The sequence below is a fragment of the Charadrius vociferus genome, unplaced genomic scaffold, assembly GCF_000708025.1.
Source record: "Charadrius vociferus isolate BGI_N301 unplaced genomic scaffold, ASM70802v2 scaffold97, whole genome shotgun sequence".
NCBI classification, from domain to species: Eukaryota; Metazoa; Chordata; class Aves; order Charadriiformes; family Charadriidae; genus Charadrius; species Charadrius vociferus.
The window spans coordinates 115679-130092 of NW_009649316.1; the positions used below are offsets into that span (position 1 = coordinate 115679).

General features: G+C 35.9%; 1 protein-coding gene across 1 annotated transcript in view; it reads right to left on the reverse strand.

The window, feature by feature from the left end:
* Positions 1–14414, reverse strand: part of LOC104290340 (contactin-associated protein-like 2) — a 792176-nt gene that overhangs the window by 107713 nt on the left and 670049 nt on the right. Inside the window, exon 9 of the mRNA XM_009889431.1 lies at positions 12068–12217. Within this exon, the coding sequence (XP_009887733.1) occupies positions 12068–12217 (150 nt within the window). The remainder of the gene's footprint in view (positions 1–12067; positions 12218–14414) is intronic.

Here is a 14414-nt window from a genome sequence, read left to right on the forward strand (position 1 = left end):
CACCTCAACTTCTTAAGTAGTGGGCCTGACAATATGAGGCAGAAAAAGGGGATGGGATACACTCGCATATTTTTAAAAGAAATGTTTTATACATTTGTACAAGTGATTTTTTTGTTCTCTCTCTATATTTTTATTGTAAACCCTACACGTCTAATAATCTAATTTCGAATTAATTTTCTTTTTAAATGATGTATGCACTTTGTAGGATTATTTTTTTAGCTACTCTTTTAATTTCATTACAAGGAAAGTATCTTTGAGACAGTCTTGGTCTTATGATACAGGCAAAATACTGCTACTTATTTCACTAAGCAACGACATATTATATATAGTTTGAAAGCAAATGAAGTTTGCAAGTTAATGAAACTGCAGATCAATAGGATTAGAAAGGTGAGTCGCAGTCATTGTGATCTGTACAGCAGTAAACTCTAAGGCTGTTTCTGAAACTGCCAATAATCAGATTCTTCCTGCCCTTGCATTTTCTGAAAGTAGCAAAACAGAAAATGGACTGAGCTGTGTAAATGAGACAAGTTTCAGAGTAGTTTCATGAAAAATGATGGTTAAGGAAAAATGTTCTGTATGTCAAATTCCAAACTTTAAAAAGATGCCGGATAGAAACAAATTTCCTTAAGATCACCCTGAATGTTGCTATCACCCAGCTGAAAAGATTAATTTTTTTCCAGCATGGTAAAATCTTGGTTAGCACTGAAAGCCTAGAGGAGTTCTTATGCATTTGCTCTCAATAGGGGAAACAAATTAAATGGGTAAAATGTAAAGACTAGGATAGTTGCCTAGCTGTAATGATGAAATAAGAATACATTTATTACTCAAAGTCTTTCTTAAATACATCTGTGTAAAGAATAGAGTGGAGTCCACAGTAACTGCAAGTACATTTCTAATAGCAATATTACAATGTATACACCACTTTCAAAAGATATTAAAATCATGGGAAATTTCTTCAATGCAATTAATGAAAATTTTACTGCAAAACTGCCAGGGAGATCCTTGGTTGCAGTACTTTTCTATTCTCCTAATCGAATGCGATTGTTCAAAATGTGTCTTTTTCAATTTTAAATAACAACGTCATTTCAGATGTCAGAGTATTATTTACACAAAGTATGTATGCAAATCAAGCCAGTTTTTTGGGGGACAGGTGTCAGCTGCAGTGCCTGAACTCTGAAAGGCTTAAATGGAAAGCTAAAAAGACCTTGTACAGGGCATAATCTACTTCTAATATGAGTACTTGCCTATTACAAATCCAAGCATGGAACAGACAGGAACAAAAGCTTCAAATTTCACATGCCTGCATTTGGGAGTTGTTTCTACAGATAGATTGCACCAGCTATGGAGTTAAGCACTATGAGAAAGGGTTTAGTCTTCTTTATACAATTAAACTAGTTCCACGGAACACATCTTTAATGTGCATGCGTGTATGCATACATAGTTGTGTAATTTTGTAGAACCATCCCAGTGGTTTAGCACACATTTCAAAAGCAGAAACATGAACCACTATTTTTATGCAGCAAAATACAGCCATCGACCCAAATGAGAATACCACTTACTAAATGATACATGGATATGATGCAGTGATATTTTTATAATTCTGGGCACTAGCATGAGATATGATTACAATCTCGTTGCTAATATTTGTAGGATTCCTGAAAAGATCACTTACTGCATTTATAAAGACCTGTCCTATTTGACTTTTGTTAAGATCATAAATATAATAAAATCTATTTAAAAATGAAATAGGAATATAACTGACAAAAAGAGCCCTACTATTCTCAAAAAGATTTAAGGTTCATTTATTATTCCAGTTGTATAATTCCTCAGTGACCTTTCTTCAGCATGCAGCAAGATCTGCAGCATTCCATCTTTTTGTGCTATCTCAAGCTTTTTCATCATGTATCTACAGAATAACTGTGAGCCACTAACAGCATGAGCACCGTACTCTCACCATGATCTGTAACACATTCAAATAATAAAAGTTGGCAAACTTTCCCTCCCACTCATTTTTTTCCTCCTTTAAAATAAAATAAAGGCAATTTTCAGTAAAAGGCAAGCAAAATGCAACAAGGAAAAGCTCTTATCAAGTCTATGGAGAGCATGAATTGCAAAAACAGTAAGTATAAATGAAGGAGTTTCAAAAAAAGCATGAAGGTCAGACTTTAGGCAAGCTGTTCCTAAGAATGAAAATTATGGGAACATAGGATCTGAACATCTCTTTTCAAAATTCCATTCAGTTTGGTTATGAAGCCAGTGAAATCACAATAGGCCTAATTAATTTAAAAAATAATTTATTCTAAAGGCCCACTTAAAGCTTCCAACTTACAGAATCAAATATTAGAATCAGTTTTCAAAAAATTAACATTAATCTGTTGGAACAAAAAGATGATTTAAAAAATTACAAGCAAGTACAGAAAGTGTTTTGGGAAGTCTTGTCAGTAAGAATGATGAAAATGAAATAAGTGCAAGAAGCAGATGAAGCATTTTCAAGCATCATTAAAGCTTGCTTCTTTTTGAGGCCTCATCTACTTGGAAAAAGATTCACAAGGAAATATCCTTAGTGCCATCTAGAGAGTACTTTTGTCGTTATAGATTAAAGCAAGATTCTTCCTACACAAACACACAAACATCATACATGCTGCTATTCTACAACACTATTTGCCTTATTCTTATTGATAAATAAAAGATTACTGAAGGATTTTCAATCATTGTGTATTACTAGTCACAGTGTCTAATCGCACTTGGATTTGTTGGACAAGATCAAATGATAAACACACAGGGCTCAGTCCAGAAGTAGAGAGTCTGTAAAATCACTTCTCAGGATCATTCAAGTTAGGCATATACTTGGTATCATGGGTGATGAACTCAAAGAGGCTAAGAGTATCTTTTATTGCCATGGCAACAGATCTAGTTTCACTTTTCTCCAGTTTACAATATAACCTTGACCGTGACCATCATCCCTCAAAAGCGTCCTATTTCTTCTCTTCATTCGGAAATGCAGGGGTTTTTAAACAGCTCTAGAGTGAGTATTTATGCTAATTATCCAATCTCAGATAAATTACTCTGTCTTAAAAAAATTAAAAAAAAAAGGATTGTGGCCATCCAGTGAATAAGCTGAATGACATCTTTGACAGGACTCAATAACCCCAAATGGTCTAGCAGTTTGCTGGTTAACTATCAATTCCCTCCTAAAGAGATCACCAATATTAAATATTCAGTACCGCATTACCAAAATCTTGTCCACCCCAAATTAAACTGAAAGTACATACTTTGACACTGACAAGGTAATTTAATGCCCTTAAACTGGGCAATAAACCAGTTACCATCAGCAGTCCACTCTGGAGATTTGTGCACCTACAACTTTTTACTTCCTACTGCAATGTATTACACAGGTAAGTTCAGTGCTTTGCTGGTAAGAGAAAAACATTCTTTTCCACTTCACAGTTCAGTTTTGCCAATTTATGCAGCTAAATCAGCTCTAAGCCACTAACTGTGAGATTCAATAAGCTCTTCCTTTGGAAAGACATAAGCCCTTAAAAATCTACTTCATGATTTACAAAAGCATCACTAATAAGTGTTCCTGTTAGAGCCCTAGACCGCCACTTTAATATGATGAGATTTGTTGTCTTCAGTGAAAGGTGATAATAACCACCTGGGACTGTAGGCATGCAAGGATTTAATTGACAGCCTGCCCTAGACACAAAGGGCTACCCGCAGTTTGCTTATATAGTAGAAGCAGCAGACAGTAATTATAAATTTAATTGGAGCTCCAGTCAGGTTTCATACATGAGCCAGTCTTTACAATCAGCGCTGAGAACCATTCTCAGCTCAGACCGTGTGAGTCAGGTCGGCCTCTTATCTGAGTAACTCAGATCTCCCCCTCTCACAAACACCGTATTTTGGTGAGTTCTGGAACATACCCTGATTTTTTTCGCCTGTTACGCATTTATTACTCATTAAACCAGATTTCCAAAATTATTAATGTTTACAATTATATAGATAGGTGGATTTTCTGAAGCACTGAGTCAGTTGTCTGACTACCACCAGAATCAGTGGCAGGTAGGCATCTTCTTGCTTAGTGATATTTACAATATTGACAGGTTCTCATTTACATACTCAAAACATTGAAATGCAATTGAAAATTTGTCTCACTTTCAAAGCGGGTAGAAGGAAAAGGGGAGGCTGAGATAGGTTCTATTATTTTAAAGAGGAGGATCACAGATTCTTTGACGCCTGTGGAAAATCCACTGATAAGCACCAGTAAGTCACTCCCCAAAGCAAGAAAAGCCTCTGAAAGAAACATAGCCTATTGATGGCACCGAGAATTTATCTTTTCTTTTTTTTTTTTCTATAGCCTATTGATGGCACCAAGAATTTATCTTTTCTTTTTCTTCTTTTTTTTCCTGTAGGTGTGTTGAATTGTGGCTGTACACAATAAGGATACCCTTGGAAAATAGGTTAAGTGGGTAGAAGTGATATTCGAGTACTAATTAGCATTCTTCACTATTTAGCAATATTAGTATTTTTGCACCCCAAGAAAGCATATGCATTTATTTTTCACAACATGATTCAACACACTCACATAGACATATTTATGATTCCTAATGCCATCAACAGACTATGTTATTTTCAGTGTTCTAAAACCATACAGCCCTAATTAATACTGTCTAGTGATTAGTAGTGGTTAATATCCCTCCCAACATTCACTACTTGTTGAAATTCCTGCCCTTCCCCTCCAGTAGGCAGTTTTTTCATCTCCTGGTACCAAAGACCTTGCAGCTCGACCTACTAAAGCATCAGCAAGAGGGACATATAGGATATAGGTATAATTGTCACTTTTGAGTGTGTCTCTAAAAGCTCTCTTCTGGGTCTTCACCAGACATTTTCTTCTCCAAAAGTTCTTCTTTTAGAAGAAGTATTACTAATTTTTACAAGCCTTTTTCCTTTCCCTTCAAAGTCAGAAGCTATACCATAGAGGGAATTTCCTCTATTTTTAATTGAATTTTCTGTAATATTCAGAGACTTGATACAATCTGCTTCCGGGTGAGACCCAGGCAACAGTAGGACTACTGTATTTAGTGAAAAACAAAATAAATCCTATATGTATACAGAACTGGAGATAATAGACTTCCATTAGGTCAGTTTACTCCTTCTCATGTCCATGCAGATTTACTCTCTACAATACATGTTCTTCCTCATTCTTTGTTCTTTCTTGGTTTAAAATGTCAAAAAGAGAAAAGAAAATGTATCGAAAAATTTGTTGTTCTCTTATCTGCAACACACAGGTAAGCGCTTGCAAGAAAATAAAGCAAAAGAGATTCAGTTCCTTCACTTTATCTTTTTGAGAAACTTCTAGATATATACTCTGTGGCTAACATCTTCAGCTTAGCCAGAGATTTATGTTGTATAACAAGGAGAGCTCATCTCAAAACTTCATTCATTTATTTTTCAGTGGGCAGACATTTCTCCTCTCTAATAGGCCTTTGCTGAAAAGCTGAAGTTATTCCAGCAAGACTCATGCTCCCATATATCCATTCCTAAACTCACATTATCATACATTTGATCTTTTATTTGCTTGCACAAAGTATCAACTTTCTGCCTGCACCTGTTTTTCTTCAGGAGATCAATTTATCTCCCACATTTCTTCTTGTTCTGTTGTATACAACATGTTGGTGGATTGGCATATTATAACATCACTAAAAATACTACTGACATTACTGAAAAATTAATCACAGATTGTCACCATTATTTTACCTAGTCTCATTTTTCTAACAGTCAATTCAAATTATCTGAATGAAATAAGCAAAACTTCAAACATGACAAAAAATGCATAAAACTCAAAGAGCTAATGTGCAATGCTGATGGACTCCCTTCAGGTCGGTCAGTTGTATAAAAGGAGTATGAATTCAACCGTGTTTCATGGTTCATAGTGGAAGAGAGCAGATGAGATAATAAATAATTTGATTTGCGTATTAAAGAGCAGAGAGAGGCTTAGGTGCCTATAATTGCCTGACATCTTTTTTTTTTTTTTTTTTTTACTTACTACAAAATCACTTCCTTGTTTTGCTCAGGTTTATACATTCTGCACGTTTGCATTTTTCACTCGTCTATTGACTTATACACCTCCTGGATTTAACAATCCAAAGCATGAGGGTTGTTAAAAAATGCAGCCCGTTCCAATTCTTTTATTCCCATTTCTTGTGTTTATCATTATTTTGTAGGACTGACATGGAAGGATTCCTGAAAATAAATGTTGATGACACACAAAATCACATTATACGCTGAGTTATTTTGAATTTGCTTTGTGTTCTCCTCATGGATTTGTCTTTGACCTTACAGTAGAGTTATGATCATGAGGAGAAAGACTTCAAATCACACTGAAAGCACCCTTTCCACAAGAAATGCAAATTTGACCATCTGGTCTCATGGTCATACACACAAAAGGAACAAGTGGCCACCAAAACTGAAGCCCTGACATTAAAAATCTGATCAACATGCACAAATGCAAATACAACCCGACATCCTTGTTACTTATTGAGACATGTGAAGCTGCAGGCTTGAGAGAATGATGTCAGCAGGGACTTTAGTTTCCTTTATTAGGTAACAGATAACCTGAGTTGCCATTGGCTGGGTCCTGTTCCTTTGTCAAGTAATATCTAATAACTCAACTTCAGTTTTGCTGAGCACATTTGAATTTGAGGGACAAAAAATCCCATGCCCCCTTTCTATCTCATAATACTTGTGATTATGATAGTCTGCATGCTTTTGAAATCCCAGTGACACCACCTAGGCAGTCTGACCGTGACTATAACAGCCGTTAATGACCAATTTGCACAATGAAACCAATGGATACCTTGATTAAAAAATGGGGGCATACCATCCAAAGGCTTCGGTTATAGATGACAGCTTTTAAGAAATGAAGGTTCACACCCAGAAGAGCCCAGCACATGTTAAACAGAGGAAGGTATTTTTTCCTCTTTCGTTTGATTTCCCTCCTCCCTTCTCCTTCCACCACCTCTAATTCCATGAGATTTTAGACTAGCACAACTCTGAGAAACAAAAGAATTCTACTCCAGGAACAAGACTCCATACACAGTGCATTTTGTACAGTTGTACAGAAAGGAAGGACTTTCTATATGCCGTAGACCAGTGTCCCATAGGAAGCACTGCATAGTCCATTCATCTTTGCTTGTCAGAAAAACCAGCACACAGTGGATTGACAGATATCTACTGCACACTTTTGTTCTCAGTGAAGATTTATCACTCATACTAAAAACTCTCCCATCCTTAAGCTAGTGAAAAGGAAACACAATTAAAAAGAAATGCTGTAAAATAGAAACAAGTCAAAATTACATCTCTAATCAAATATTTCCTCTGGGTACTAGACAGCTATTAGGTGGTTTGGTGCAAGCTTAAGACGCCTCACAAAAGCCCCTTATCTCCAACAGTGCAAATGAGGTTAATGGACTCATTTTCACCCTGTGATTCACTTTCTCTCTTCTGCTTTTTTGTTTTATGCAGATAATTGGAAACAACAAAGAAACATCATTCTCTAGAGCTTAGTAGGGAAAAGAAGTTCACTTCTTTCCAAAAACCCAAATTCAAGACAAGAAAGAGCAGGAAAATAAAACCAGTGGGGAGAGAAGAATAACTATACAGAAGGGTAATAGGCAATTAGCACCCACCCTCCCACATACACCAGCACACATTCACACAATCTACAGAAATGCCTGATCTTTAGCACAGCTTCCCCTAACTCTTAGGCTTGAATAAAACATCCTTGCTGTCGGTCCCTTGGGAGGATCTTAGTAGTGCTGGGACACAGCACAGCAGAAGCACAAAGGAAGGAAAAAAAAACAACCCGACTACAACAGTACCGAACGTGATCTACTCTCTGCCAGAGAAATAAAGAATCCTCTTATTACTTACTCTTATGATTTACTTATTTTTCAAAACTAGAAAAGCGTGTTGCGTAGGCAGAAATCACAAAAGATGCCGATTTCCACAACTCCTTTATTCCAGTATTGCTGTACACGTCGTAAAAATCTGGGTTTAGTGGTCAATGGCAAGCATTTCTATTCAAATGAATGAATAAACTAAGGAATAACCAGAACACATTGAGGAACTAGTTCTGAGGGAGTGTCAGTCAGGTTTGGTTTCTCTAAAAGGCCAGCTTGCTCAAAATGGCAGCTGGAGGCTGCTACTAGACAGAGAGATTGACTAACCAGGCCCAGTATACCACCCAGAGTCCACAGGAATTCAAAGCCTTCACAGGCTTTTACGCAGTGTTCAACTGGCCCTTACTGTACCATATGGTACCACACAAAGACGAAGGGAACACTCCGACTCACGGGTTTGTTCCTGCTTCTGCCCAAATTTCTAACGCCACGAGTAAGCGCACAACTGTCCCCTGTCTCTGCATTCCCCCTATTATTTATGTAGTTATTCTGGACTGAGTCATAATCAAGTTTTAATCAAAATACTGTGAGTAAAATTAAGGACTTTTTCAGACATCACAGTGAACCTCTCTGTGTAAAACTCAGCTTAAACTTCTGATTTGTCTGGAGTGTATTATCATTACGTTTAGCATAGTAATACTCTCCTTGCCCACTCAGTCTTTAATCCATTCCCAATTTTGATAGATTTTCTATTTTATTATGAAACTAATATCATGGGATATTGCTAGCACAAAGTTATGACAACAATATATGAAAATGATCATTTTTCTGAAAAATAGACACTGTCTCAAAAATTCACATTCAAATACATGGTACTTCTCTTACAGAAAAAGCTGTAGATATTTTCACAGAAAAGGTCTATTTAGTGTCCACCTTACTACTTCAAGGCACTACCCATTTTATTGTAATTACTTTTCTATTAAAATTCTCTGATATATTTTTGAGAAAATATTGTACTGCAGTGTGGAAATGCAACCTTTAAGTCTTTTCTTCAGCAAAGACACCACCATTGCTTGTATTACGTATTTGCTATATTGACACCAGAAGACCAGAATATAAAAAGACACACTTTGAAATCAGGGAAAGGGAAAACTTGGAGATCAAAACATTTGCATACATGTGGTATCTCTTTCAAAGATGAAATAGTAAAATTGAAATCAGAAGAGTATACGTGTTCATAGCCTTCTAGAAATGCTGTACAAACTCTCAGGACACAAATTCAGTGGACTGAGCTTTCTCAGTGTTTCATAAGATCAAGAAATACAGCAGTGGGATGGGATGAATATAGCAACATCACTATATTTAAAACTGATCATTTAACTTCTGCATCTGCAATATATGTTTGAATTTTAATAAAACAAAGGTTTAATAGTAAAAATACCTGTAACTATTGTATTCGGATCTCTAGCAAAGAAATCTACTGGGTTCCTTTTCACATTGAAAATTTATTATCACCTAAGAACTGATAATGCTTTCTGCTAGCCTTCTAGCAGTCTGCAAAATACCAAACATACTATCCTCTGAATTCAAGAGGCAGTTGTCCCTTTCCTAACCAATTTTGCATCTTTGCACAAATAAAGAATTTGACACTTTCTTATCTGAACTTACTCCTGATGAAAACATCTTTGATGACAATTACCAAGTGGTGGAAATGTTTGACGTTCCCCCCTATTCTCACCTCTATATCCTCTTCTTGCAAATATTATTTATTAGCAGCCATAACTCAGAGTGCTTATAAAGAAAAATAAGGAGGAACATATACATATAGAGGGAATAGAATAAAAATACTTTTCCCTCACAAGATGCAGATTGTGAATATAAAGATTAGGTTTCTAATATGCATCCAATATGCAACTTTAAGTTGCAAGTAATCTCTAATTAACAGATATATATAACAAAATAAATAATATATATATCTCAATATTCATGTGAGAGTATACTAAAAGAAATAGGTTCCTCAGATCCAAGTCAGAAATAATGCTCCCTCAGATTCACAGCCTGAGACAGTTAAAATGCAGAAGTAGTGTTGCAAATGCAGACTTCTTACTTTGAAATAAAACTGGACATGAAAGTTAGGACACTGCTATTCTTTTGATATACCTTTAGAAGACCTTTCAGATTATAAAAGATAATAAGGAAAAACAAAGAAACCCATAGCTTATGCAAAGGGATCATGTATTTGGGTGAACAGATGTGGGAATGACCCTTCAGGGAATTCATGATTGACTTTCATATCCCACTAGAACAAGATCTACATGCACACTTTTTTTTTTATGGAAGGATGCTGGGATTATAAAGTACAGGTCAACAATTAGAAGTCAAGCAGGTTTCAGAATCCAACTGAAATGAACAACAAATCAACCTGTATTTTCACTGAGAAAGCGTATAAAAACTACCTGGAGAAACTAGACAATTTGTCCCTCACAACTAAAGAGTCAGAGGTAAAAGACATTTAGACAAAATCAATCAATCTCTCTCCAGAAATGTAATAATGGTCTGGGGATTTTACCTATCTAAATTAACAGAATTTAGCACTAGATGTATTATGTAGGGCATTTCTTTTCATTTTTATCCCATGTGTGCATCTATAATGAGAATGTCTCAGACTGTTCTGACAAATTGAATGCAGTATGTTTTGATGACAAAATAATTTTCAGGCTTTAGCATGTGACAACTGGATGTGCTAAAACTCTGATTCGAGGCAACATGCTAAAAAATCTATTCAGGACATTAGCTGAATTAAAGATATTGGAAAAGACACATGTTGCAGCAACAGGAAGTTTAACTCTTTTGACAGATCAACTTTAATTTGGTAATATTTGTCTTAGACTGAGATATCATCATTTCCACAACGTTTCCTGCAAGCATGTGTCATCAATACCTTCAGGATTAGAATCTATTTCTAATTAACTGTATATTCGTTTTGTAACATTATATAAACACTACTTTCCATAAGTATTTTTAATGATTCCACTGATAGGAGATAATGAAATGAGATTAACCTTGGAAGGATTTTTTCCCTTTCTATTTAAGGTACTTCATATGCCACTAACTTTTCTATCTCTTGAGTAATGTTATGACTATTTGTAGTATCACATTTATATTTTTATTTTAATTAGCTACATACCTTGCAAGTTTGGAAAAAAAAAAAACACACCAGTTTTGAACACTGATAAATTTATATTCAAAATTTGTGTTCTCTGATGAAGCTTTCATGTGGAACCTCACACGTGTGCAATGCTTCACAGCTCTCTTTTGATCATAGCATTTGAGCTTGCTGAGAATTCTGCTTGAACAAGGATTGCAGGTCATTGCTGAATTGGATGTTTTTAAAAAAACCTCGCTAACAGTACAAAAAAAAATATTTACCCTTGAGTTAAAAAACCCTTAATGACCTTCCCATATAAGACAGTAGTTTATGAAAAATATTTTTGGCATGTGTAATAGGCTTTTTAATATAGACATTTAAATATATATTTAAAGGATCCAAGAGTTTTGATGGCCTTTTTAATTTTCATAAATGGTAACAAAGGAGAGCAAGATGAATAAACATTCAAGTGACAGTTTGCAAGAACTCTTTTTAGTATCTGGTCTGTCAATAGACAGAAATACTGTACAATCTTAGGCTTCAATTTATCAAAGCTTCTTAATTACCCGCAATCATGACAGCTCTTAAAAAAATCAGCAAAAGGTTAAGACCTGTCCTGAACAATAATATTTTTTTGTCTTCAGGATTCCAAACTTGAAAAGGTAAGTTTATCTCTCTTCTCACTGCCATTTAATTAAACTACTAATGGAAGGCTGCCCTTTCAGAGAATGGTCTCTGAAATGTTCAGAGAAGATCTGGGAAATTATTCCAAATTAGATTGACTCTTGTACAGAACTTCTCAGGGTTTCTTTTGCAAGGATGAGGAGGTGTAAAAACATTCTTCAAAGTGAAATTAAGTTTAGTATTTTACTTTTTCATGAGCAGCACCTAGCCATTTTAGCCATATTACGATCAGTATGAACAAATTACATCCTGAGCTCCATTTCACCCATTATGTAGATTAAAAGACAACGGCACTTTAAGCACATATATGTTTTGATTTTTATTTTTTTTTTACCTCCAAAGAAGTATTTCTCTCCAGTCTTAACTTGTAGAGGGCTGTTAGTTCGAACAGCTGAAGCTTCATCGCCATCAATGGTGAGGACAGCAAAATTTTCCTTAGCTAGGAATCGGACTTCATGCCACTGCCCGTCATTGAGTCCAGAGCCTATGAAGAACAGAAAACATTGGAACATTTTACTTAGTCCAATATATATTATTTTAAGTGTTTTGTGTGTTTCTCTCCCAGGCACAGTAAGGTTTAATGAAGGCTACTGCATAAATGAAATAATTTTAGTGCAATAACAAGGCACTGTTATTAAAGTAACTATTACAAAAAAAACCCAAAAACATTATACCATAAATACAAGCCTTGGAACTACCGAAATGTCCACGCTGTCACGTATAGTTGAGCTTAACTAGAGATGTTATCACTCACATTCCCCATCAAAAAGCCATATCCTACATTTTACTAATAAAGAATATCTCTTAATTGTTTCCATGATCAAGTTCAAAAGAAAAAGATATTGATTATCCATTTAACTATAGTGAGTAACAAGCCCAAAGGGCACATTATGCTCGTGATCGTTGCCTTTATCAAAAGCTAGCTATTTCTAAGAAAAGTGAAAGAAAAAATAGGAGGCTTGTGAAAGGTGAGTTCACAGCTAATCCTGTCATTGGCATGTGGGGCTAGTCACAGAAGACGAAGACATTATCACAGAGGCACTGCAAAAATAGAAAATGTCTGCCAAAATCTGCAATCTTAGGGGAGTACCATCCTCCCAATACTGACAGCAGTGAAGCAGATGGACCTGTTCGTTCATTCAGATCTTTTAAAAACCGCACAATTTATATACTTCTGACACTGTCTCCAGCAGCTGGCAGGAACCCAGTTTGCCTGGCATGTTAAGCTGCCATTGAAGAACAGCAAAAGAACACTAATTTGTTCTGGTCATAACCATGCAGGTAGGTTGTGTTGGGTCAGCAAGTTAAGTACTAAACACTTTAGTAAAAGTAAATTCCAAATTACGTCTTACAAGTGTCATTTTCTCCACCTAGACAAAGGTACTAAGTCACCTTAGCAAAATGTCATTTGCCGAAATAAATCACAATGCGATGCAATAAGCTGTTCCTAAAATTAAGTGGGATGCACAACATCAGCAGAAGTATAATGGAAGATAAACTTTCCAAATATTCAGAAGAATGTTATCTTCTATGAACAAGTAATAATATTCATAGCAAACAGATATACCTAGACATTTAATGAATATTTTTTTCCCACTGCTTCTACGTGTTTGTTTAAGATACAAGATCAAGTCCTGAAATAACACGGAGTGTTATACCTTGGAATATTCATTAGTGTGAATAAAAGTGGCAACAGCCTCTTCAAAAAAAATATCAGTAAGAAATGTTTCCACCAAAACTTATTCAATCTAGTATAAGAATAGAGGAAAGACTTAATATGATAAACATGAGAAAAGTTTTCTGTCTGTTTGTGACCTCCTTTTTCATTACATTTGACAAAGAAGAAACAGAAAAACACCTAATTACAACCCAGATAAAATTAATTTATACTGATAATAAACTCAGAAAGGACAAGAAAATACGCCTTCTCATTGAGTTCCAAACCAAAATTGTTACAGTGTGTGTTTATACAACTGAAGTTTAACAGAACATACTTAAAACTGGATTTTCCATCTCGAGATGACCTATCATTAAAAGATCTGTGTCAGTTTTTATTGAGGCATTCAGTATTGCCTTAAACCGAGTAACAACAATTAGAGACTTCTGGGCAAAATTAAAACTTGGGTATTAAAATACGAGGGGTGAAAACGGGCCATTCGCCAGTGAGCCCGGTGGGAGGCAGGTCTGAAGCACTCTCTGGAAAGGGGGGTACTGCAGAAACCAAGAAACAACAGGACATTGGGCAAGGAAGTGTCAGCCTACCTGGCACCACCATTTGTATTCTATCAAAAGATAAGCTTTTGCACCTTGACAGCCTGTGACTAAAGAAATGACGCCAGGACTCCAGACAGTTCTTCCAAACATGTCCACCTCCCACGAGCATCCAAAACGCCACTGGTTTTCTCTTGCTCCTGAACTGAATTTGCACTGGCGACTGATGTAGTTACCTGGCAAATGCCTCTCTCTTAAAAGTTTTCAAGTAGTAACTTGCAAGGCCACTGCTGTTTGTGCTTTGATACACTTTTTTTTTTTTTTTTTGACACCATTCACCAAGCAGACAAAACCTTCCAGCCAATTTAAACAGAATTAGATATAAACATACACAGAAAACTTTACCTGGTGCAGTTGCGGCAAGGGTGTCTGTGAGGCGAGGGGAGGGGAGGCCGGGCTGCCCCGGGCCG